This window comes from Rhea pennata, chromosome 1 (genome assembly GCF_028389875.1).
Source record: "Rhea pennata isolate bPtePen1 chromosome 1, bPtePen1.pri, whole genome shotgun sequence".
Taxonomy (NCBI): domain Eukaryota; kingdom Metazoa; phylum Chordata; class Aves; order Rheiformes; family Rheidae; genus Rhea; species Rhea pennata.
This window is the reverse complement of record NC_084663.1, coordinates 116,571,496-116,598,267: the sequence shown is the minus strand read 5'-3', so window position 1 is coordinate 116,598,267 and position 26,772 is coordinate 116,571,496. Positions and strand designations below refer to the sequence as shown.

The following is a 26,772-nucleotide window of genomic DNA, read 5'->3' as shown; positions in this document are numbered from 1 at the left end:
GAATATATATGTGTATATATGTGTGTGTATATGTGTGTGTGTGTGTATTTATATATATGGAGAGAGAGGGAGAGAGTATGTGTGCCTGTGTATGTTTATACATACTATCTGAGAGAGCAACAAAGTAAAACCTGCATTTGTTTATTTCAGAAGCCTTGGTGGATATACTGCTGACAATTGTGAAACTCAGCCCCTCTGTTTGTGAGAGCAGTCACCTTGCTGTGTTGCTGGGCGCCTATGGGGCTACACTGAGTGTTGCAGGTAAGTGTGTCAGCCTGGGAAAGGTATTCCTACTAGATCTGTTTTTCAGCTTCACAGGTGACTGAATTTGGGTTTCATTCTGTTTTTTAGATCAGAAGATATTACTGCTGCTTCAATTATATGAGAAGAATAATCAAAGTCTTATAAATTCCAGGTAAATTGATCACCTTTCTGTGTTTGACTGCTTATATGCAAAAAAAGCAGTCTCATAATTTACATTTTTTCACGGTCTTATTTTTAACTGAGATAAACACTGAGCAAGGTCAAGCCCAGAAGGGAATGTTTCTTCTTTTTGTCCTATGGGCAGATAAAACATAATACTTAACGTGTTGTGTGAACTTTTGGACAAAGCGGTTAATCTTGGGTGTGGCTGTGGGTTGAGTGCGGGACCTTCTCCTCTCAGGAGTCATCCATTCTCCATAACGGGAAGGAAAAACCCTCTCTGGCATTTTAATTGTGGGCAAAGACCAAAGCACAGGTGGACTGTAGGACTCCTTCCTTGTCCTCATTCCCTTGGGATCCAGGATTCCCTGCTCAGCACAGTCTTTGCCTTCTTCAGTGCTCTTGTCCTGAACACATGATATTCTGCTCTGGTGCTTTGCTGGAGAGCAGAACACACCAGTAGTTGAGGGAAATGCAACCTCTTGCATCAACATGTGTACTGTTAGATTTGGGGAACTAATGTGGCACCAGCATCTCATCTCTCACTAGGCCAGACTGTAGCTCTCCTTACTGGGCTACCTTCCCATGTACCTACATGCTTCACAAGAAAGGACCAAGTCTTGGATAAGAAGATGAGGTGCTTTTCAAGTCCTGTATCCAAGTAGTCCACAGGAAAATCTGTTGCTAACAATTAGTTCTTACAGAGACTGATGGTTTTACTCTGCCTTGCTCAAATGTATTTCTCTGTTTTTGAGATATGGGCATAAATATTAATAGAAGTGCGAGAGTACTGGCTCAGGCAATTGGAGCAGGAATGGACTCTAGATTAAGAATCTGATTTTCTCTCTTAGCTTTGTCTGAGAATATAGATAATCTTTACAGTCTGTGATAGGGAACAATAAATGAAGATCCTTGTTAGCAAGGAGTCAAAGTGGCTTCCAGAAGCAAGGACTTTGGTGCTAGCTTCATTCTGCATAAATTTTCACTGGAAGTATTTGCAAATGCTAGTGAATTATATGAAGAGAGACTGGCTTCAAGCATAACAAAGGCCCAAAACCCTTCTAACCTTTTTAAAGAAGAAACAATTTCATACTGTAGTCTGAAGTTAACTGCTAGCTGGACGCTTAGCTGATCCCAGCACTGGAGTTCAATTTGAGTGGATGTAGGGCACATTCAGGAAACTCACTGTGTGTGCAGGTTGGCAGAGCCAACTTGTGTTCAGGTTCTGAGTAACAAGAAGCTAACACTGTCCCTCCAGCTGCCTTGCTGACAGTGAGGCATGTTCGTGGCTTTACCCCATAGTGGATAACAATATCAATGGCATTTAAGCGTAATAGCAAAATAAATGTTTTTTAAGATGTTACACGGAGGAGGAAATGGAGGAGTCTTGTTTTACTGAAGAATTGCGGTGCTGGTTTGAAATATCAGTTGCATTTGAGACACCCTTGTTTGTTCAAGTCTTGATCACTGTCTCTTCATGCAGCTACTGTCATACTTATCCACATTTATAGCTTCAATAAAAAGGCCTTCTTCTGAGAAGGTAAGTCCTGACTTGGATTAATGAAGTAAGAAATAGTTAATGAAACACCCTCAGACTGAATTTGAAAAGCTTCTGAATAGACAAGAAAGTGTTGCCAGGGAAACAAGTTCTAATTTCAAGTTCCCACAGGATAAGAAGTACAAGTGAAGAGAAAATTTAAATACTAATTTATATCCCTTATAATTGCTTTTTGCTCTGTGCTAACAGACTGTTGACTAATGACTTTCCTTTTAACAATGTTTAAGGGTCTTGCTATGGGGTCCAGCTGCTGTGGAGCATCACAAGACTTGTAAGAGTCTAGGGAAGTCACTATGGCAGCAGCCAAGCATGGAGGAGATTCTGTGTCTGCTAGATCGGGAAAAGATGATGAAGACTGTTCTGTCTTTCCCTCAGCATCGCCATCTTCTGTCATCTGAGGTGCTTTGTTTCAGACTGTTGATTTATTCTCCTTCTGTTGTGTAAAAACTGCCTTTCACTTTGGTCATTTATTTTTTGTATTACTGTAATATATTGTACTTTGTTTATGTTGTAAGAAAAATGAAAAAAAAAATTATTTATTTTTCAAATGAGTTGCAGTATACAGACCACAACTTTGCAGATATGACTGTACAGCATCATCAAGATTGCTCTGTGTAACTGAGACCAGAATTTGACTTTTATATTGTTGCTAAACTTGACTCTCCAGAGATTGACTGGCAATGGGATCTTTAATTTAGTCTTTCATGCAGTTTGCAAATATGTGTCTATATCAGTTCATACTGATCAGGAGAAACAGTTTTGCAATCCTGATGATAAAGGCCAAATTTAGCCTCAAGCATGTCTTGCTCTAAGATTTTGTTAAGATTTAGTGTCAGCTGCTATATAATGGAATGAGGTGGTTGGGGCAGTTTGAAACAGGCCTGCAAATCATTGTTGATCCTTACAAAGTCCTTGTTTGGATTTGGCTTCAGGAGGAGCAAGAGTCATTGTACAGAGATGAAAGTGTCAAGAGTCTTGATGACTTCTATGATCCCTGTTTTCTACTGCAACTTTTCAGTGAATTGACAAGACCAGGTAAAGTGAATGCTCCTCTTTCACATTTTGTGTCATTTTACTCTGTTGTGGGAGGTGCAGTGGCTCCAACTGTAGCTGTTATGCTCAGTCAAAGAATTAATACTTCAAAGAAATGATCCTGGCTTTGGAGAGAAATACATACCTCATTTAACCACCTACCGCACTGCATTTTAATTTTCAGAATGACTTAGAAATATGTAGGCTTACCTAGCATTAAAGTCATTTTTTTAAAGCACTTTTGCAAATAGTGCGATGTTTCTAGTGAGACTGGGATACTTGGAGCAATGTAGCGGTAGAGGGGCATACCTACCAATCTGCTCCTTTCTGGAAGGCTAGATGTTCTCACATAGCTCTTTTAAATGTAGTGGGTTAACCCTGTGTAGATGAGCTGTTGTGCTTAAGATGAGGAGAAACTTGTAAACTAGAACTGTAAATGACTTGGAAGTGACAGAAAGTAGGCAAATATTGATGTTCTTTTGATCTATTGAAAATTGCTCTATATAGCACAAAAAAAACCCAGCACAAAACAATTATAAAATAGCAAAGGAGTGATTAGAACAGAATATTCCCCACTCTAGGGTTGTATTTTCTCTGATAAAGATGTAGAGAGCTGTATCCTGCATCAGCCATGGTGTCACATCAACATGATGAGCAAAACGGTCACTGGAGAGGTGGTACCTACTACTGGTACATAGGAGTTACACTAGCAGTTGATAGGACTGCTGTGGTCTGGTGCTGCTTTGTGCCCAGGTGGCTGAGTTTTGGGAGCAGTAATCAGCTCCTGCCATGTTCTCAACAGGAGTTGGTCAGAGATATGGCAGAGTGGTGAACATGCCCTGCAGTGTTCAGGGAAGTCTCTGGGCATAAAATGGAAGCCACCATTACCAGGAAGGGTGAGGTTGTTTATTGATGAGTAAATTTCTGGGGGGCAGTTGGTTTCTGTGACAGACCCTGTCACTGAACTAACCAAGCATCTGACCTGTTATAGGCTGTAGGTTAGCTCTTGCCACACATGTAAGTAAACTTGTCTTGAGAGAAGGGAGCAAAAGGACTGATAATGCCCAGAAATTTGGGCGAGTAAGGTCAAAAAAGAGCAAAGCAATGGTGAACCTGCATATGTAGCAGGCTGTCACCACCAGTCATGCTGCTGAGCCTTGGAATCATTAGGAATGTACATTTTGCAAGTCAGACTAGCTTGCCAGCAACTCACTTACTAAGAATGTGGTGGTCCTATCTGGTTGAAGGAAAACATTGGCCAGCTCATTTTCTGTCAGAGATGCCTGTATCATATAGCTGTGCTCAGACTCAGTGGAAGGTGATGAGATCTACACAATTCTGAAAACTACCTATCCAGCCTTTTCTTGTTTGACATGATCCCTTTTCACATTTCTGCTGAATTTCGCATGTATAGTTTCTTTAGATAGCACTTAACGATCAAACTGAGGCATGTATCATGAGGAATTTTCTATCCAGTTCCCTCCAAATGTTGATCATGGTTAACCACTGTGTTGTTACAGCTGGGTTTTACTTTCAATAACAATAACATCACAAGCAATTGGCAGACTAGTAACTGCCTTTCAGTGAAATCACCCTTTCAGTCCTCCTTTGTTTACCTAACCTGTTATAGTACAGTACTTGTTTTGTGTGTTCTTAGCCTATTTTTAGTTGTAGTTGCAAGCTGTTCTGTGTAATTTTGACAGCAAGCAAAAGAACTCCTAAAAAATAAAAAATAACAGTTTAAAAATAAACTTTTAGTTTACTGAGAAAGGTACCAGAACTGTTTTCTGTCTTGCAGTAGGGCTGATTTTAGATGATCCAGTTATGCTGGGTCTTTGGGACTGTTATTGATGAAGAACATGGACAGACAGTGACATTTGAGCCATGATTTAGTAGTAGGAAAAAGCACAATTGTCATGTGCCTGCCATCAGCCACCATCTGGAGGTTACTGCCTCATCTGGCAATGGGGATTAGGTAACAGTTGGTCAGATTTGGCAGTTGTGTAGTCAGTCAGTCAGCGAGGTATGCGCTGGGCTAGGCTGCTTGTGTACTGGCAGGGCTGAGGGAGCTCCTGCACACTGTGGTTGCTAAGCTGGGGAGGCGCTGGCTATCCCAGCACAGGCCAAGTCACAAGCTGGGGAGGGGTGAAGTAGGTCCCTAAACTGTTCCACAGTGAGCAGGAGTCTGTATCCTAAGGTGGGCATTTTTAAAGGGCCTAGGTGATTTATCGGTACAAATCCCATGGTACTCCTGGACCATGTCAGCTGCTTTTGGAACTCCCAATTCTTCTATTCTTTATTTGCTCATTATACTGGTTGTACAGTGTCCTGTGCACAGATGTTACATAACTGCTGAATTTATAAACATAGACTTATTACACAGTCTTAATGCTCACTGAGTAAAAAGTCTGGTGTTGGGCAGATAGCAAGTTTTGTCTAACTTTAGCTCTGATAAGCATCTTGTGGAAAGCTTTTCCATCATAGTTCTTAAGACTCTTTAAACAAACCATATGCCAAACATAAAATTAACTTTTTTGTTGTTTTTTTTAATAATATCTTGCTATTTTATGTTAGTTGCTGAACACATTCTCCATGGTCAGCTGGATGGAAAATATTTCCATTACTTGTTTTCAGTGAAAGTTTTCCAAATAAATCTTTCTGTGACCAGCATGAACTTTACTGCTGAAGTGAGGGCACAGAATTTCGTTATGTGATACCAGCCCAGAAAATTATCCACTTTTTCTCTCCAGCTGATGTACAGTAGTAGTCATTCCTAAGAGCTCCATTCTGAAGAAGAGCTGTGTGGTTGTTTGCTGTGAAAGGACATACAATAATGATTTGGTCATATACTGAAGAGGGATTATTGTACAGGTCAGGGCTCTCTGCCAGCTGTGCTTGAAGGGCAGAGAATCCTCTGCAAGCAGACAAACTTCAGATCGTCTTTGTGTATTCACATGGATTTGAATCTGTTCAACATATTCCTTTTCCTGTGTGTAACTTGCACCCTTGCAACTTGCCTAAGGAGAGGGAAGTTCAGAGTTGCTTTACCACAGGTGAAAGATAGAAGAAGACACATATTAGGCATCTCTGTGCTCTGTTTCTCTTTTTCCTGCCCTGGTTTTGTACACCTCTCTTGCTTTTGCTTTGGCACTTAGCCAGTGGCCTTCTCCAGTGCCTGGAAGTAGAGGGAGGTAGAGCCATATCTTACAAAATCTGGTGATGTGGGAGGTATCCCATGCTAACAGTTTGGAGGAATCTTTCTGCTCACTGGAAGAGTGACTGAGGTGTTTGAATAGCACTGTTAAACATGAAATGCTTTGGCGAGGAGCTTTGTAGGGAAGTGCATAGTAATGGCTAGAATTGAAATAGTTGTGTAAGTCTTTTCAGTGAGTGTTTTTTGTTGCAATTCTGATGCAACAGCCTGGGAGGCTGAGACCCTGCTATTTGCCTGTCCTATAACTAGCAGAGCTCAGTGTGAAACTGACAGGAGGCTGGAGTAGGAGTTCTAGCAGTTGAGGAAGAGATGAAACAGCCCAGCTGTTGGTGCAAAAATAATCTGTGATTTTTTTTTTTCTTTTCTCTTTTTTTTTTTTGAGAGGTGTGTGTGATGGTGAGATAGGAAATCAGTGGATCAAATATAGGCCCTCATCAGTAAGACTAGAACCTCTTCTTAAGTAGGAGCATTTGTTTTGACCTTTATTTTGATTTACAGGAAGACTTCTGAATATTGGAGCTAAACTTAAACTCACTGCATTTGTACGCTAGTGGTAAAATACAACCAAGATGCTTTCTTTACTGACAAATAGAATAGAAATAGTGTAGGAGAAATTTTGGAAGTTTTACATGGAGTCATTTCTAGCCATCAATGGATAGAAATGGCACAAGCGCTTCAAAACACAGAGTGTTTAAATGAGAAACCATCAATCATGATGACAAAATACTACAGAAAAGATATATTAGATTCAAAAGTGCATTTTCTGTTTAGTTGATTGCTGTTCATTGCTGGAGGAGGGATCTTATCAGTATGTATAAAAATATCTGAAGGGAGAATGTAAAGAGGATGTGGCCAGACTCTTTTCAACAATCCCAGCAATAGGACAAGAGGTAACAGGCACAAACTGAAACACAGGAAGTTCTGTCTGAACATGGGGAAAAACTTTATTGTGAGGGTGACAGAGCACTGGAGCAGGTTGCCCAGAGAGGTTGTGGAGTCTCCATCCTTGGAGATACTCAAAAGCCATCTGGACAGGGTCCTGGGCAACGTGACCTGCTTGAGTAGGGAGGCTGGACTAAATGACCTCCAGAGGTCCCTTCCAACCTTACCCATTCTGTGATTTTGTTTGCTCCTGAAGGGTGTAGGGGCACAGCTTTGTACTTCAGTTAGCATATGTCTTTCTTACAGAATTGCTCATGCTTGCATGATAATGATTGATTATTTTATCCTAGTTAATGTCTTATTTAAGCATTATTCTCTTTTCCACTCTATTACAGAAGCTGTTTAGTGCAAATAGGCTTTCATTGGCTCTGTTGTTCTTTCTTTCTGTAGACTATTTCAGACATAGACTATCAAATGTACAAAATTTTTTGAGGAGGAGAATTCTCACTCTTTTTCCTCCTTGTGCTTAACATTCCTTGAACAGTGAGATACATGATGTCTTTACAGAACCTTGCACAGTCTACAGGGCAGAATCATATCTATCTCAGATAATTGAAAATTACTGGCTTAATTTCAGCTCAGATAAAGAGTTATTGTTCAGTGATTTGCTGAATGTCTTTGTTAGCAGAAGGAACCTTCAGCATATGCATTTGCAGTGAAGTAATAATTTATAGAATTAGATGTAAAAATTGATGTTTATGAATAGAAGTTTTGTTAAGGATTACAGTGCCAAGCATGTTCTATGACTTGTGAATTTTATGTACTGTATGTTTTCTCTCTCTCTCTTTCTCTCTCTTTTTCCTCCCCCCCCCACCTTTCTTTTCCCACACAGAGTGTGTAGTGGCATGTCACAAGTTTGTAGAAGTCAATGCTCTGGGTCTAACAGTAGCTGCACTTAGCAGCTATGATTCCAATATGAGAGCAGCAGCATATTTTGTCCTGGGTTCCTTTCGTTCTCATCTAGAAGGAGCTCGCTTTCGAGAACAAAAACAGGTAAGATTGAGATAGGTTGATAGCTTATCTATAGTAGGTAAAGTAGGTATAGTATTTGGTCAGAATTTTTAGGCCATGGACTTTTATGGGAAAGTCAGTGCCTTACTCATCTGTCCACCTGTACATTGTGAGAGAGCCAATCAGGGCCTCATTCAATGTCCATGGTCTTACAGGCACTGACAAAACTGCAACTGTGCCATGTGCACATTGCCTCTGGTTTAAACAAATGCCAATTTTAACAAACCAATATGCATGAGATTGCTAAACTAATATGTTGATTTTTTTTAATGAAGCTTTTTATCCTCTATACTATTGTTTCTTTTTCCTTTGTGTTGTTCCAGTTGTAATCAATGGGCAGAAAAAAAGAAGAAAATGGGTGAAATGTGAAATGTTTAGCAACTTGATTCATGGGAATAGAGTTCCTATCAATTCCTACAATTCTGATGGGATTAGCATTTGATTTATGACCTATGAAATAGGTCATAAAGTTTATTTCTGTATTCATACTCTCCTGTTGTATGTTTGTGAGCTATGGTGCAAGCACTTTTCTCACCTGGGTTCTTGTGCTGCAGTTGCTGTATCTCATGGATGCTGTGCAAAATGGAATCAGGCAGCAGAACCTCAGATTTACCTTCTCCTTAACCCTCTACATTGCTCGTGTAGCACAGCAGATGCTCAAGCCAGGTACTGTAATCTAATGTGCATATTGAACTCCTGGGGTGTTTAACAGGAGAGAGTAGCTGTGCGTGGAGCGAGGTCCTTGAGTGATAACTGGGGGATGCAGTAGCCATGAGTGTGGTAGCAGTCATGAAGTATACTTTTCCGTGTTTCAAGGAAAAACTTTGAATGCTTGTGTATAGTGCCTTACTGGGAAGTAGGAAGTGTCATGCTTTGTGTACAAAACAGTGTACACATCACAGATGAAGCCTCTACCTCCTAGTAATTTTGGAGTACAGCTGAGTACAGGACTAGTTGAGTGAAACTGAGAGTCCCATTAGGCAGATAAAAGTAGGTTGGCCTGAGTCATTTTTTGTCTTTAGACACTGAATCGATGTAGATCACTGTTGAAAAGGAGAATCATAGAATCAGGGAAGAATTCAGGTTGGACGGGACCTTGTGAGGTCTGTAGGTAGACCCCTTGACTTAAGCAGGGTCAGCTGTGAGAACAGACCAGGTTGCTCAGAGTTTTATCCAGACTGATCTTTGAAAACCTCCAAGGATGGGGACAGTACCGTACCTCTGGGCAACCGGTTTTGTTGCCTACCTGTCCTCATGGGGAAGAATTTTTTTCTTGTGCCTGGTCTGAACCTCTCTTGTTTCAGCTTAGGCCTACTGTGCCTCTCATCCTTCCATAACATTTTATATGGCATATAAAAGCTGTCTGGGAGGTTTGTGTGAGTTCTGGCCTTTAAACACATTCGTCTAAGAAGCATTGGTGTAGCATGTGGTGCTACCTCTCCCATTTGTTCAGTAACACTTTCCTCAGATTGTTTATCTATTTCATGAGTTACTGCTGCTGCCTCAGGGATGTGAGGTGTTTATGAACGTGCATAGGACTGGATTGAACATGTCTCTAGTCAGATATATGGTTTGCTGTTGGAAAGATGCCTGACCAGACTTAAGCAGCTCTGAGAAAATGCCTCTGAATTTGAATTTCTCCTTGAAATCCCCTGGCCTAGCTCCAATTTGTTTCTTTGCAGCGGACTTCTGTTTTTGAATGAAGTAAGATACTTTCAGTTTTCTGAAACCTGAGCTCCACTGAATGTTCATCTTGTCATCTGCTTTGGGCGTTCCCTGAATGAGCTCTTCATTTTCGCAAGGAGAAGGATGGCCAACAATATAGTCGACCTTATAGCACAAAGCCTTCTCTATAAATGCACTGTTCTGACAGCTAGCTGAAACATTGGAAAATGCAGGTTCCTTTTTTCTTTTTTCATGGTTGTGTTTCATCCCCCTCAACAGTAACCACTGTTTCTTTTCACCACAGAGGAGCACATGTACACAAAGATAAACAGATTCCTTTTGTCACATCAGTATTTGGACCTGAGGAAAGTACCAGGGTTTTTCCAGCTTTTCTACAGCTTTGATTTGGAGGTAATGTACGAATCACATCATAAGTATTTAGTAATTTTCAGAAAATAATAGAAGAAAGCCATAAAAATTCAATAGTCTTATGCTCTCATGGGTAATTAATCAGATATCTTTGTTTTTTTTATCTTATATGAATTTGAAGTATTATCTTTTTGAGGGGGGGAGTTTTAACAGTAGCACACCGTGAGGTGTGCTGCATGTACAGTATAAACACAACAGTCTTCTGTCCCAGCTAGCTTACTTTCATATATGAGTTTAGAATATTAAAGTTGAGTTCAACTGAAGTATTTTAGAAATAGCGAGCTGTTAAGTTCCATGATCAGAGCATATTTAGACTATAGAGTAACTGATCCTGATGTATTTTGTTACTGATTAAATTTGATAGGGATAAAAGTTGAGAAGTCTGGAAGAAGCTGCTGAATGCTATGCTGGTACTCCCAGGAAATCAGTGTGTTGTACTTATGCTTATGACATTGGTATTTTTCTTTTGGCTTCTAGCACAAAACAGAACGTGAATGGGTTCTTAGGCTCCTTGGGGAAGGACTGCGTGATAAATACTGCTATCAACTTTATGACTACCAAAGGATTTTTCATGTTATTCTTTCCTTTTTTAACAGTCCTCTGTGTGACGAGGGCTCTCAGGTAGGTATTTAAGCAGACAAACAAAAAGTGCTGTGATTTGGGGATCTTAAATACATAAAAAGCAGAAAGGAGCGGTTGACTCTTCGCTTTCCCTCTTGAAAATCTGTTCTTTGTTGATTATGTATGTGGGGATGGGGAAAATATCTATTATATCAAGTCAGTGAGTCATATTCTTTCCACTGAAATGGGGACAGATCTCTGCCATCATGAAGCTTCACTCGTGTTCATCAGCTGATAGTCTGGCTCTACAACCTTATTTCCACTGCTTCATGGAAGATATTGCAGAAATCACAGTTTTGCACATGCGGTCAGAGCCTTTGCTTTTTTTAGGTCTGTTTATAGCCTATCCAGCATGTTACATGTACAGTGCTTATTAGGAAGAACAGCTCACTAGCCAGAAGCCTTCATGTTCACAAGCTTTCACCTAGGGAAATCTAAAAAATCTTGAGTCAAAATCTTGGCTAAAAACAGAAAATTGTGTTGCTTGTATAAAGACTTGGTCTTTTTAATAGTGTTTGGATGTGTGTAAAGCCTTGAAAAGATGTCTTCTGTTCCCTGGAGTTGCTAAGAACATAAATAGTTAGTAACATGTTTTACCTTTTATTTACCTTTTATTATTAGATTCTGGATACAGTCAGATTGCTAATTATATCTTTCGGAAAGATTGATAGTAATTAGATCCTGACTATGCTATAAATCTGTAAAAGAATGAATTGTATTTTCTATTTCAGAATCACATTCTGGAGATATTGCAAAATGCTGCCCATATCACTAAAGCTGCCTATGAACTGATACAAGACCACAGTCTCCTAACCTGGATACTGCATATTTTGGAGAAAAGGTAAAAAGGGAAATATTGGTGAAATGGGAACAACACTACTCTCTGCACATGGGAAATAATTATGCAATGGACTATGAAAACAAGGGGACAGATATGGAGATGTTGTATCAGCAGTTGTGATAGTTGGCACCTATCTGCTGTACTGGCAGAACTTGCCCAACTCTAAAACATTCCCTAATGTTTCTAAAAACAAAATCAAGGTGCTTTCAGGTCCTAGTAGGAGAGGGTGATAGTGGTGGGGGAGGTTCATGATTTTGATAACACTTTCTTGAAAAACTTAGAAAACAAAGTAGCACCTTATTTTATTTTGTGTACTTTTTGTTTTTATTACCCACAATCCACATCTTGTCATAGGACCTCTTACAAAGAACTTGTCATGATAATAAATTTGAGCTGGCTGTAATGTTCCCCTTTACACTCCTTTCTCCTCCTCTTGCTTTCTCTCAACATATGTATGTCCATGCACGTACAGATGCCTTTTGCATAGATATTCCTGACAGATTCAGGCAAGGTGTCAGGATTCTGCACTGTGATCAGTCTGAACAGGTTCCCAGTGAGCACCCACAATAGGAACGGCAGAGTGTGCACAGTTCCCGAGAGCTGAGAGTAGAGACAGCTAATGCTCCTCTGTGTGCCTCTCTCTGCATGCATTTGGAGATGAAAAAGCCTAGATTTGGCCTTGATACCTAATACTTATTTTGTGATCAGACTTCCGAGATTTTTTTCTTGCATCCTCTGTGCAAAATTATGATTTTCTTTTTATTAGAATAATGAAGTAAATATGGCTCCTGATACTATACTGTAAGCACTGCTGTTGTTAAGTAAAATCTTAGCAACATCAGAAATTCTAAACTGTAAAGGGAGCTAGCTATCTTGAACAGTAACTGCTTTAAGGAAATAGTGATGGTATTTGCAATTGAATGGATTCCTTTGGAAAGCTATTCCCATGTAATGAAAGAAGCAAGTCAGAAGTCAACTAGTCTCATGTGGGAGCTGTGATGCAATACTGTGTTTCCCCACCTGCAGAGTGGTAGCTGGGCAGGAGGTGCTGGTTGTCCCATGTCTGGGCAAGGGCAGTAACCTGGGGCTTCGAAGAGGTGCACTGCTGTGCCCTGGTGGGGAGTGGGACGAGGAGGGGAGTCTGACTGTAAGGCATCTGCTCGCATTCACAGCTCCAACCATGCACTAGATTATGCCCCGCTATAGGAGATGGATGGATTCATGACTGGGACCTGCTTTGTTTTGTTTTGCAGATTTCTGGAAAATAAGATGTTAAATAAAATCATTTCCTTAGTCCAAGCTCTGTGGGTAACAAATTTAGGAGGCAAGAGAGAAAGCAAGAAAGACCCCCAGGAAAATAGGAAGTTTCTTCCTATTCATCTTATAAATGAATTTCTGTATGTTTTGATCATATTAGTCAAACACATTCGGTAAGTCTTTTTTAATCGGTTTGCAGGTCATCCTCTGACTTGTTTGAATCATACTAAGGGCAGAAGAATGTCTCCATCTCTGGTAGTTTAATGCTTTTTGCTTTTTTTCTTTTGTTTTTTTTTTTCCTCCCTTCAGTATGAGTGTTGACTGGTGAATCTTGATGAGGGTTTTTTGAAATAACAGGACAGTTGATAGTGTCAAATTCCACATCTTTAATTATTGGCCATTTTTAAGCTACTGTAATATATATTACTCTTTGTCCTGCTAGATTAGAGCCTGTGGTCAGCAATGCTATTTGCTGCAAGGATTTCCTAAGTTCCTCAAGCTTTAGACCCTTCATATGTCAGAACAATACCTACAAATTGTACAAGGAGTATTCGTGTAAAGTTCTATATGAAAGTGTTAAATAAGGAGTCAGTCTCTTCTTATGTTACATAATATGGTAACTGAGCAAAGGGTAACCAGTTCTGCTTGGGTTCCTAATGGTATAGGCAGCGCTTCATGCAGACAAGGATTGTCACAGCCTGAGTAAGCTACATTTATTTTTTTTCCTCCTCAAAATTTTGTCAGTTTGTGCGAAGAGTGGCTAAAGCTTCAGACCTCTGACCCCTTTCTTCTGTGTCATCTGCCCTTGGCCTTTACAGGCAGGAGGCAAAGGCTAGATTACATTGTTTGCTCTCCTAAACACTAATGGAGTGAAGCACTGCAGATTCAATGGTAATGAAAGTAATTCAGTGGCACCCTGAGAAACAAGTCTCTATGTTTAGAGGACTGTAAGGAAAAAAACTTTTGCTGCATGCCGATTAATAAAATAAGTACAAAAACACATTAGTTAATGTCAAAAATTATTTTTCTTATTTTAATAGGACTAATTTAGATCTGGCCAAACTGACTCAGTTTTTCAGTACACTGAATTCTGTGCTGGGATATCGTGCTGTAGTTGTTGAGGCCTTCAAAGAAATGAACCGATTCACTGTGAATGACAGTGTTCTCTCAAACAAAGAGATCCTGCTGCTGTTGCATAAGTGGAGCGTCATTGAAAAAGACCTGCAGATTCAAGATGATTTGCAGAGTCTTGCTCAAAAATACCGAATCAAAGAATTGCTTAGTAAGTACTAAAAATATTTGCTTAAGAGAAGTAATATTGTTGAAACTGTGATAGGCTGACCATAAAAGTGAGGTAAACATTTTAGAAAAAAAGTGTTAGTATCTTTTGTCAGACAGTTTGATATAGCTTCAGGGAGCAGGAATGGATGGAAAGCACTTTTTCAGGTTTTTATTGCAGTGATTTTTATCTTTACACAATTATGGAAGCTTTGGAGAAATACAATCTTAAAAAGAGAAAAAGCTTTAAAATAAAAACAGTTACAGATCTAGCAGTAGGTTTTAAAAATTGTATTCTCAAAAAAAAAAAAAACTTTAAAAATAGTATTTGGAGGCTTTGTGCTCAAAGCCTGGAACCGTTCTGAGTGTGAATGGGGATCTGAAAACGAAACTTCAGTAAAAATTGGCAGTAAAACAAGCAAAAATGAAAGAGTTAATTTTTTTCATTCTTGTCAATGTTGGAAGAAAGAGCAAAAAAAAACCCCATTTAGACTTGTATGACTTCTGTCTTATTGAGTAATCTCTGTGAATAAAATGTATAAGGAAATTTGTATTAGGAGGTGTTAAACAGTGATGCTTTCCTGCAAGTCTAACAGCTGCTGTTGGTGTACATTATAGTCTTCAACAGATTTCTTTTGCTGTTCTGAAGGAGTTAAACTAATTATTAAAGGATCATTGCATTTAAGAGGTATACTATAAAAGCTCTAACATTTTTCTAAATTTCTCTTAATGTGTTTCTGAAGATTTTTAGAGAGTTACTGTAGCTACATCAATAATCTACTGCATCAGTAGCTTTTTTTTTTGTTTTTTTTTTAAGCTGTTATTCCAGTCCTTAGCAGCTTATAAAGCAGCTACAAAAACTGGTCATATCTGAAATTTTATTTTTAAAGTTACCTTTGAAGAGTTGTCCTCCCTCTCTACTCCTGAGGGAAAAAACCCTGAAGTCTGATTCTTTCTTTTTCTTTTAAGTCACAGGAATACAACATAATTGAAGCTTCTAATGATTTCCTCAGTGACTCTTCAAAAATAGATTGCTATAAGACACTCTGTTCGAGATGGTAGCAGTAGAATAAAGTGCCATTGCTTTGGGGGAGCTTTGCTGCTTCCATGACACAAGCAACATCTAACTGCAGGCAGCTGTGCATTACCAAGTTGAGCTGACCTAGCGATTCACTTGCAGTGTGAAAAATTTTTATAGTCTTGATTAGCATCACCTTAGCAGACTAGGATGCAGCTGTGCTGAAGCTAAAGGAAAGCCAACTTTGCTGGCTTAGCTTGTGTCGTTCAAAAGCAACGTAGCTATGCTGGTATCCCCTTCCGTAGGGAGGCAGGTGCTATGCCTCTGCCAGCCCAAACAGTAGTAGTCTGAAAATTTCTCACAACCTGTGTAAATGATGTAGCCTTACTGATAAAACTGCATCTGTGGACCTGTAAAATACTGCCTTGGCTTTACTAAGTTTTGGGTCAGGGCCTTGGCATTATTGTTCACCTCAAGGTTATGAAGTGCAGTTCAGAAATGTGTTCCAGCCTGTGAATTACTGGGAGACTGTAGCTGATTCCCGTTCACTTTGAATTACACAGGCTTTATTTGGCTGGTAAATGAGGCCAGTACTTACCTCTTACCAGCTAAAACAATGTGTGGTGCCATCTTTGCTGCATAATTTTATACAAAGAAAATGCTTTGAAGCACCTGGTATTTTTGCTGATGTTTTTTCTTATAGAGAATATTAAAGAAAAGAACAAATCTCAAGCCTCATTTCATACATATCATCACATTCGGAAAAAAAAAGAGATAGAAAGAGAAGACGACGGTGATGCAGACCTGAAAGCATCTGAGTTGGAAAAGTGCAGGGAGCATCTTAATTCCATATTTTCACACTGGGAGCCTGTTTTCCCAGCCCTGCCTACCAAACGTTCAGAAACGTTTGTGGATCTTGAAGATGAAGCGGTTGGTCTTACCTGTGCATCCATTTACATAGTAACTAAATGGCTCATAAAGTCCATGGTTGAGCATAGCCTCAACATGCAGAACGTTTTGTTAACTTTGCAGTGGCTTCAGAAATGCATTTTACCACACCCCCAGGCAGTCCAGGAGGTTCTTGGGGATACCACGTTGAGAAACAACATTTTCAAGTTTTACACCCGGATCTGTGAGGCCAGCAATGGGACAGCTGGGCACTTGAAAGAACTCTGTTTGTTTAGTTCAATCATGCTTCACCTGATGGATGCTCAGGGCTTGACTAACAACAGCTTTCATGAACTTGTGAAAACATTGTGCCTATCAGCAATGACCGAAGAGGACGAGAACAAGAAAGGTAACTGATCTTTTCTTTATCACTCTTGCAACAAGACAGAGGTGCTAATGATAGGTAGAAGATAGGTAGTTACATGTTTTAATTTCATCCAAACAGTCTGAGGTTTGCCTTTGTCTTTTGGTGATTATCAATTCAGAAAAAGAAAGCTGTATCTCTGGTGATAGAGCTGCATGGGTTGTAGAGCAAAATATGGTTGCACCATAAGAATTTCTGGTAGTAAAATAGTCATACTTCCTAAAGGAATTTTCCCATCTATGATTGAATAGGGCTCAAATAAATATATAAAAGGTAAAGAGAAAAGTAGTCTGTGACAAGTAAGTCTGTGTGGGTTCTAATCTGCACACTGTTCATTGTTATCATTTGATAGCAAAAGCCACTGGTCCGATTTCAAACCATTTTATTTAAAGTTGTTAGAAAGGTCTGTGAAGATAGAACTTTTCTTGTTGTCGTTAGTATTGGGTAGACCATTGGCTTTGTATGAGCAAAAAAATGCTCAGATTTTCCATCCAGGAAGAGAATTAGGAAACTAGTTTAATAAATGGTTCTGGAAGGGTGTCTGGTAAAATAGGTTATTTTTGTATAGCTATTTGGATATCTGTTCTGATTATTCTTCTCTAATTTTTATTCCATAGCTGTTTGTGTATTCCTCACTTCTGTTTACATTGGGGACATATGGCTTGGAGCACAGGAGCCAGATATGTTAATAACACATGTCAAATTGATCTACAGCAGCACAGATGATAAATTAAATGATGATGACACAGAAACCCATAAACAAAGAGAAGAAACTATTATGTCTCTTTGCAAAACCCTTTACTTGGCTACATTGGGGCATTAATTCACTGGGCTGACATTTAATCTTTAATGTTATATGCTATGCCATCATTGCTGTGAGCCATGAAATCCTCTTGAACTGTCCTCCAGACAGATCTAACTTGTTTTGTCATAAAGATCAATATTTTATTACTATGTGCAAACTCAGACGGAGAGACTTGTATTCATCATGTCTCAGTGGAACATTAAAGCCATAATTTCCCTTTTCTTGAGATGAGCAGTATGGGACACTGAATATTATTTATATTGGTTTTATTACAGACATTTTTAACTTTATGAAGAACCAATAAAGACTGATCAGTGTATTGCCTCTGGACTCTATTTCAGTTCCATGTAGTTAAAATCCATCATATCCCCAGTGTAAGATGGAGAAAAAAAGACTGCAATATTTCACCACAATCTGGTATTAAGTACAAAGAACAAGTATTCCGGGATCTGGCCATGATCATTTACTATTTCTTGAAGAACTCTGTTTCTTTCATGGTACATGATAGCAAAACCAGTATGTACAGAAGACTGTGAACACAGGAATTATGATGGTCTGTGGTTCTTCTTGTTTTTAAATTAAAATGCTTTTGAAAGCATCTGTATCAGGGCTGTAGTGGTTTTATTCTGTCTTTTTTTTTTTTTTAATTAAAAATCAGAAAAGACCATCATCAGTGCTGGAACATACCTGCAGTAAAAACCTATGTTCTCCTCACTCTGAAAGGAGGAGAGGTAGAATAAAACGCAAATGACTTGCGGCTGATTGATTATACATGTTTTTTGTAGGAAGTTCTCTGTGAACTCTGACAAATATTTCTTGAACACTTCCTTAAGGGCAGTTTAACACACCATTCCAAATATGCAAACATGCAGAGCCTGAACTTGAGTGTTTGAAATGTAAAATAGGATTTATTAAACTGACTCATGAATATGTATTATGCCTAGGTACTTTGTGCAAATTCTGTATTGGGGAAAAAATCAAAATGCACACTCTTTGTGATACTTTTGTATTTTTTTAATAAAAGAATGTGAGATGCAAATAAGAAATGTTTCTACATGTAAGTATTCTTGTCCTCAATCTAAAGACTTGATTTAAAAATCAAAAAAAAAAAAAAAAAAAAAAAAAAATCTTAAAAAATCTGCAAGCCCATTAGAGGCTGAATTGTTGTATAGTATTGGTATAAAATCCCTGGAGTGTGATGTATCAAAAAAATTTCTTTGCAGTGAAAAGATGTAATTTACTTCATTAAAAAAAAAAAAGAAAGAAAGAAAAAAGAAAAAAATGAGGCCCAAGAGAGAGAAGGTAATGGCCAGAGATAGAACAAAATGGAAAGCTGTCTTGTTGCCTGACTTGACAGGAAAAGAAAATACTCATGGCAGATATGGAAAGAATTGTTCAGCTATCTTGAGGGGACTGGTCACATCTGATGGTGGTTTATAGTATGATTTGGTTGAAAGAATAGAAGAAATGTGGAAAATAAATTGAAATGTTGCAAACAATGGGGAGATTTCAAAGCAGAGGTACTAAATCCCCTTTCAACTACTTAATAAGTTAACAACAACCAAAAGAAAAATACTACAACCCAGCTATTGGAGGCTGTACAGGAAGTTGCAAGCCCAGAACGTTTTTAGGGATGTGCCTTGTAATACCCTTTCACATGCCTTTTGGCTATGTTAATTTAAAAAACCAAATACTTTTGTAACTGGTACCTGCAGGAGCAGAAATCATTTGTTGAAGCTTGACGAGATGGAAAAGCGATTCATGAGTGAGATCCATGTCTGGAAATAAGGGCATTAGATACAAGCAGGCTTGCTGAATTACCTGTGCTCAAACGGGTTTTTGCACGTGTTGATATTTCCTTTTGTGGATGGAAATAGTGATTTTTTGAATGCAATTTGTCACTGCTAAAAATGAGGAAGATAACTGCCACGTTTATAACATGCTTTAGCTAACGTGATGCAGGATGCTAGGGAGCGGAAAGGCCCTATGAGGTGATTGTGGCTGCAGATAGGGCTAGTCGTGGGTGTTGGTCAGTTCTCCTTGCAACAACGTGTGGAAGCCCTGACTTAATTGCATGTGGATCCCCCTAACCATTGTGCATACTTAAATGATGGTTTTCCAATGGCCTTAAATATTGCAAAAAGCCAAGTAGTGAATATTTTCTCCCTGGCTTTTAATGTTTTATTAGTATTTCTATCATCACCATTATCAAAGTATTCAGGGTAGGAGAGGATTGTTCATACAGTTTTTTTCCCCCCTTTTTATGGTGGTTTTGGACACAGAGAAAAAAATAATCCAAATAAGCTGACAACGTTACTAGCCTGTCATATCAGTTGATGCGTGCTTATCAGTAGAGAGAATGTAGCTCTGCCTGTGGGAACTTTAAGATTTAATCTCATTGCTTCTGTGAGCTTCAAGATATTCAATTAAAAGATTATGATGAAGTATTTCTGGAAATAATGGTCAAATATCTTCAAAAACCATACATGATTTGTGTATGTGAATTACTGCCAGTGTATTATCAGTGCATTTTAATAATTTAGATGAAGAGCCGTTACTTTAAGAAATTAGGCTTGAATACTTATAACAAATTGTAGAGGGGATTCAGAGATGCAAAACATGCCCCATATATGGACTTACGTTTTGAAACAAGTAGTTTCTCTAATTTAATACAAGTTACTCAGTCTGATGCTATTCTGATGATGAGAACCACATGGCTAAAACTCCAGAGCGCTCTGCAGTAGGCCCAGCAGCCTGCCCTCATTTGGGGGGCAGACCTTTTGAAAATCTTCTCAAAATTCTCAAGACACCATTGAAGTCGATAGCCGAAAGTATGTATACGTTCCTGTTGTACACGGTGTGTGGAACGTACCTGCAGTTTTGAGCTGAGGGTTGGGGCTTCTCCGTGTTTGCAGTGGCTCTCGGGGAGACTTGGCCCCATGGGGGGCTGCTTGTGCTCAGCTGAGGGTACGTCTGACGTGTGAGCAGAAAAGGACTTTACTTAGCAGAGCAATGAAGCAGAAGGAGGTGGTGTTTGTGGGAGAAGCTTTATGGCCAACTTCGCTGTGGAAGTCAGCTTTGCCTTTCAACCAGCTGCATGTGCTGAGTTGGGTCACACTTGGCAACTGTTGGATGTAGCAGTTCAGCAGACCATGAATCCCACCAACTCGAAGGAGAAGGAGCAGCATATGTTAACAGAGGAGTCTGGGGGGGAGCGCAAATAAAAACCCACTGGGAAGAGTGTTGGAAATGCCTTGAAGTTGGTATATATGGAAATGTCAAGAAAGAAAGTGCATTTGTCTCCCCACGTTCCCCTCCTCCTGAGTTAGATATTGTAAGACAGTTTGTATTTTGAATATTATTTATTACTGTTTATATACTTAATGCTGTATGCCCTCCATAGTTGATCTGTTTTGCCTGCAAGTTATTTTCTCTCTTTTGTCTTTAAACAATAGTAATAATATATATATATATATTTTATTTCTAAGCTGTTGTAAACAGTTCCAGATAATTTTAAAGGAAATAAATAAAAAGTATTTTCAGTGGCTACGCACTTCAAGTCATGTTCCAATGCAACTAATAAAAGAACACTAGTGCTTATGAATGGGGAGTATTAATGTGTTTCAGAAATCTCCTTTGAATCCACTTGTAGAAAAAGGGGTTCTTGAAACAAGGTGAGTCTGCCATTAGCCAGTGAGGAGGAGGCTGGAGCAGGCAGTGCAGGGAGGCTGTGCAGTCTCAGTGCTGGAGAGGCTTTTTAGATCAAGGTAGAGAAGCGCCACAGGAATAACCGAAGTGCAGTCGGTGTGACCTCGAGAAGGTGAACGGGCCGAGATGTTGAGGTCTCCTTCGGGCTCTCCTCAGGACTCCGTGTGTTCCACTGGGGTTAGGGGGAGATGCAACTTGCAGTAGGACAAGGGGTGCCAATGAGGGAAGAATTGTCACCCCTTCGAAAGCGTTGGAGTTTCGTTGTTAAGCAGAATGCAGCCAAGATTTTGCCTTGAATGTTGATTCATGTTTTTTTGTAGGCGCCACCTCAGCTTTAGCAAAGGGTAAGCACATCTGAGGGAAGGGGAAGGCTGGTGTGGCCATCTGAGCTGACTGATGGGAAATCCAGGCTCTTTGATATTTCTCTGTGTTGCCTCTTCTGTTCCTGCAGCCTTCCCTCATTTTCTCCACCTGTCCGTAACTCAGTCTGACTCCATAGACTTTAAGCCTTGATAGGTTTTCAGCCTAACACCAGTAGTAGTCAATTTGCACACTCTGCAGTCCCAGCGTTGTGATTACTGAAGCTCTAACAGTTCCTCACCCTCTTGTGGACCTTTGTCTGCCTCTAGCAGGGTTTGGTGGTGCTCCACAGGTGAGGAGAGAGTGGAGGCCCCTGAGCGGGGAGGGAGTACAAATGGCACTTTCTGCACTGATGCAGGAGGCGGGGATAAACAGCTCCTCTCCATCCCACCCAAAAGCTTCTGTGAGACTGTTTCGGCCCCACTTGAAAGCAGGCAACTCGTGCAGAAATGCAACGTTGCTTTTGTGTTTTTGACAGCATCTTCCTTTGATATAAAAGATGATAAACATGCTTCTCTCTTTCTAATGGCTGGGTAACTGGCAGATACCATTTCAAGCGTATTCAATATTAACGAGTTTCTATTCCACCTACCATTTCAAAGTGATAGCTAAGGGTGATTGATTGTTACTAGCAAAACCTGTATTTCCTGGCATTGGGAAAAGCTAATGATTTTATTCATTGAGATAATTAGTGCTTCCATTAGCATTTAAAGGCTGTTCTAGCTAAACAAAGTTTTAATAAATTTTAAGTAAACCAAATATGTTTTTGCAATAGGAAAATAAATAAAAAGCATATTCTATCCTTGAGGGAAGTGCTGAGCTTTAAGTTGGGGAAGAAAGACATAACTTTTCTAAAAGCAAAAGTTTATGGTTGATGTGCACTGACAGGTTTATTTTGCAGTAGGTGGAATATTGTGAAGATGTAGTTGACCTTGAGAGGGTGACCTGAGGACAGAGCTAGAAATAAATGACTCACATTATAGTGGCTTGCATGATGTAGAAACAGTACTGGTTATGCTGCTCATTAAATATGATCAACGTGGTATTGTTTTCTTTCCCAGTGAAGAAATCCAGTGAAAACTGTGATTCTGCAGAGATACCCCTGAGGATAACAGGACTCTCAAGTAAGCAAAGCAGAACCCTTTGCAGGACTTGGGGCATAACTGATATTTGTATACTTTCTGCTGGAGGAAGTAAATCTGCTCTCAACCAATGGGTGTAAATGAGAACTGCTCAACTGGCAGCAGACGCTTTACACTGCGTAACTGAACGAGGAGTTTGAGTCTGAATTTTTGCTTAAACAAGAGAGGAGTTCTGCAGTCGTCATCACCACAAACTAAATTAGTCTTCTAATAATGCAGCTCCAGCAATGTTGCTCAAATACGGCTCTTAGGATTTCCTTTTATGTGTCCAGGATTTCTCTGTTTTGGCCTTCTTCTTCTTCTCTAAACTAATTCAACTTGGTAGCATCAATATTTAATAGGTAGCCACAGTATTATTCTTTTCTCTGTAGTCAGGAGGACAGTACTGCTGTTTTTATTTAATCTGAACCAATTTTAACTCAGGCTGAGATATTTCCATCAACGCCAGTTTCATCTGAAAGGGAGTTAGGTATTTCAGGAGCAATCAAATCTGAGTCGGGGCTACTCAGATCATCGCAGTGAGGCTGTTCACCGTTGGAGCTGCTCTCTTCTACCTGGTTCCTTGCAATCACCTGCCTGCAATGTGTGGAAGGAAAAATCCATACCATTATTGGGGACCTCTGTTTGGAAGGTAGATTCCAGCAGTTTCATAAGCAGGTACATTATTAAAGTTTAAAAAAATATAGAAGCTGGTTCTCCTAACAACAGAAGGTGTTGAATCCAGCATGAGAGGTACTTCTGGATGTCAGTCCTCATCATCAACCAAAAGAATCATGCTTTTACTTGGAAAAGGGGTATGACCAAGAGCAAAACTTTGAGCTATAGGCTGTATTTGGTGCCTCCCTCATCACCCTGCCCTCCCCCCAAGTTGGGACCTTTAGTCCAGCCCTTAAGCACAGTTTTTTAGTTGGATTTTTAAAGAGGAAACTGTATGCTCTCCTTTGACTTGCTGTATAATGAGGGTGAAGGGCACTTTCATGGATGCTCCTGGGAAAGAGAAGGGGAATAGAAGTGATGCATGTGTCTACAAGGGGCAAAGCTACCAAAACTTGGTACCAAACCAAGAACAAGAGAAATGCGTGATGTCTGGGATAGATTCTCTGACATAGATGTTGGGGAAAGGCAACACAAACCTCTAAGAAGGGGATGGAGATCTGAGCAGGGAAATGGGACAGACTAAAAAGGAGTAGGTAGGACTAGGTAGCAAGGAATTCTCAGTGTATAAATAATAATAAGAGTCTCACAGATGTATGGTTTTGCTGGAGAAAACAAGTTAGTGGTGGGTAGACAGAGTGATGATATGAGTGCAGCAACGTGCACCCTGCCTGCTCCTCCCAGAGCCGCTCTCCCAGCAGTTTCACAAACTTCATCTTTAAAAAGCAGATGAGTCCCAGCCTAGATGTGGTAGATTCCATTCAGTATGGCTAAACACAGGATAGTCACGACTGGTAACGTATATCCTTGGGTTTTCGTAGGCAAAGAGGAAGATTACATTGACTGAGAAGAAAAATGTAACCAAAAAATTAGAGTGAAAATGGAATTTTTTTGAAAAGACTTAATAACGCTACGGAACCACAGATTCACTGACAAGAAAGAGGCATCTTTGTCTAAGCGCCATGTTTGATTCTGTGGCTAAACAAATGTAGCAACCTATGAAAAGTCTCAGTTTCAGGCCCACCACAGGATGGAGGCAGGTGGGTTTGGGGTTTTCTTTGATATGATGCAGGCATATTCAAGAGATATTTCTTCTCTCTGTTAAACAAAAGCAAGGCAAAATACTCTTAAGAAAACAGGATTTTTTTTCCTTCCAGTCCATTCAGTAACTAAATAGCATCAGCTAGCAGTCAATATTTTAAAATCAGCAGGGCTGGAGAACATGCGTCCCAGAGACCTGAAAACTGGCTGAGACCTCTGGCCGACTCCTGTTAATTTTTAACCATCCTCGGAATAGCAGGGGAACTCTACAAGACTGGAAGAGCACTAATGTGCCAGCATGCAAAGAGTCACCCTAAGCCAGTGAAACTGACCTCAGTCCCAGGACAAATCATGGGAAAAACTAAGATAAGATACAACTGACAAAAGTTTCAAAGGACAGAAAAAAAGAATTCCCGACAGTGAGTTTTAGAGAACAACAGGTACAGTGAAACGAGTCTGATTTCATTCTTTTAGGGGATTACACTTTGGCCGATAAAGGTGGCTGAATACATGTAAGCTATTTAAATTGCAGTAAGCCATTTGACTTAATGCCATTCTCTTTTCTTTAAAAAGAGTCATATACAAACCCCACTGAGCATGTGTTATGTGTTATAAAGAGTAACTGGGGAATGATCACTGACTGTGGACGTTTCTAGCAGAGCTGTACAGCTACCTGATGCTGATCAGTATTTTCATCAGTGATTTGAAAGTACGTATGAGATCACTATGAATGAATTTTATAGGTAAAGATACAGTGATACAAGGAAGAGCAAATAGTCATATACAGCAGTTTGGGCAGCCAGGTAAGATGGACCTATTCAAACAAATGCATTGGAAAGCCTCACCCCTCACAATAATGTTAAGAATTGTGGATTTTTCATAAACTACTTTCCTTTAAAACACTGGATTGAGAATTTGTTCCCCTTGTAGCACAGGAAAGGTTGAGATATTAACAAATAAAAAAAGTAGAGTCAATATTTTGAATTCATTGATTCTGGAGACAGACATGTGATCTTTTAAAGTCTGGAGCAGATAATACTGTGATTCCAAAATATCCTATGTTTATCATAATTTAATCTGCCCACAGCAATCACTTTTTTGCAGCACCAACTTAGTCCTCTCTTCTTCTCACTTATGAATAGCTATATATTTTTTTAAGCAAAGAAACGTTTAGCTCTAATTTTATTAAAGTCTGTTAACTAAGCCAAAATGCAGTGCCAAGAAATTGTGATTTAGAAAAGCACAGAAGTGAGAAGTGCTGACCAAAATAATAAACACAAGAATTTGTTCTCCTTTGCAAGGGTACAACACCTGGGCAGAGACTTTGGCAGTTCTCAGTGGGCAGCATGCTCAAACTTCCTCTAGAGCATCAGTTTTCTGTAGTTTGTTTTATGTCTCTTGAGAGTGAGCTGACCTGTTTTTACATTGTCTCAGGACTGCCTGGACTGGATGTTCTGTACCTTTTGAGACGAAAATGTTTGATTTGATAGTATGCTGGTTGATAGGACACTGTTTGAATGCATTGCTCAAGAGTCGTTCCACAAATGGAAGCGTGTGTATCACCTCTCTGGTGCCTATTGCATAGGAAGCCTTTTTCTGACATTAAAAACTATTTATCATTTTGAAAACAGAAAGCCCTGTCATTTTAGTTTTCAAAAAAGAAAGGGCAACAACAAGGAGAACTTCAGAAAGCAATGGATAGCATCTTAACACTGACAGACTGTTTCCCAGGAACTAAGATGTAAAGGCAGCCTACCCTGGATGTATGTTTGCCTGGTGACTCTTGGTTTGGAGGATGTTTCTCTGAGCAGCAGTTGCAGAGGGCATGTTCTTACCTCATGTTCAGTGCATGGGTATTTATTTCAATTTCCTCTCAACTGCAGAATCTCAAAGGATGAAATTTATGGACCAATGCTGGTTTCTGGTATATAACCTCTTTTCTTTTCTTTGAGTCCTTATGTGCATTCACACAGTGCCTGATCCTAAACAAAAACTTAGCCTGCTAGCTGACACCTAGAGATCAGTAATCTCTGAACAACCTCAGCATCACCCTGCCAAGCGTCACATCAAACCCAATGGCAAAATGCCTGCCGAAAGGTATAGAGCATGTTGGTCAGCCTTCAGATGTCAGGAATGAGACCACTTTTCTGTGAAGCCACTGCAATTTGAGCTCTGATGGTAATTAAAGTCTTGCAACAGGCTTTGGCAGTTCATAGCTAACCATTTTAACAGCCTCTGCCTCTCTGGGTTTGACAGCTGTTCATGTGGAAAGGATCTGGTTCTGTCAACATAAGAAGAAAATGTTCTTCTAATGATGGAGGTGTGAAAGACAGCTTTATCCCTTGAAATCACAGCCTCAAGAATTGCAAAATCTATTATCTGCTGTTTGAGATTAAATTCAGAAATCATACTAGGGAGAAACTGGGATTTGAACCCAGGGACGGCACATATGGGAAGCCAG

At 39.6% G+C, this 26,772-nt stretch overlaps 1 protein-coding gene across 2 annotated transcripts in view; it reads left to right on the top strand.

Moving 5' to 3' along the window:
* The window catches only part of URB1 (URB1 ribosome biogenesis homolog), a 57,831-nt gene extending 39,379 nt beyond the window's left edge, over positions 1-18,452 (top strand). The window contains exons 27-39 of one of the 2 annotated variants that reach the window (XM_062598315.1): positions 151-261; positions 352-415; positions 2,209-2,380; positions 2,914-3,016; positions 8,002-8,162; positions 8,735-8,846; positions 10,150-10,256; positions 10,752-10,895; positions 11,627-11,736; positions 12,990-13,166; positions 14,034-14,275; positions 15,993-16,586; positions 17,219-18,452. In XM_062598315.1, coding sequence (XP_062454299.1) covers positions 151-261; positions 352-415; positions 2,209-2,380; positions 2,914-3,016; positions 8,002-8,162; positions 8,735-8,846; positions 10,150-10,256; positions 10,752-10,895; positions 11,627-11,736; positions 12,990-13,166; positions 14,034-14,275; positions 15,993-16,586; positions 17,219-17,424 — 2,303 coding nt within the window. In that variant the 3' untranslated portion in view covers positions 17,425-18,452. Of the gene's footprint in view, positions 1-150; positions 262-351; positions 416-2,208; positions 2,381-2,913; positions 3,017-8,001; positions 8,163-8,734; positions 8,847-10,149; positions 10,257-10,751; positions 10,896-11,626; positions 11,737-12,989; positions 13,167-14,033; positions 14,276-15,992; positions 16,587-17,218 lie in introns of those variants that run through there. The other variant, XM_062598325.1, reaches the window with a different exon arrangement.
* The last annotated feature ends 8,320 nt before the right edge of the window (positions 18,453-26,772 follow it).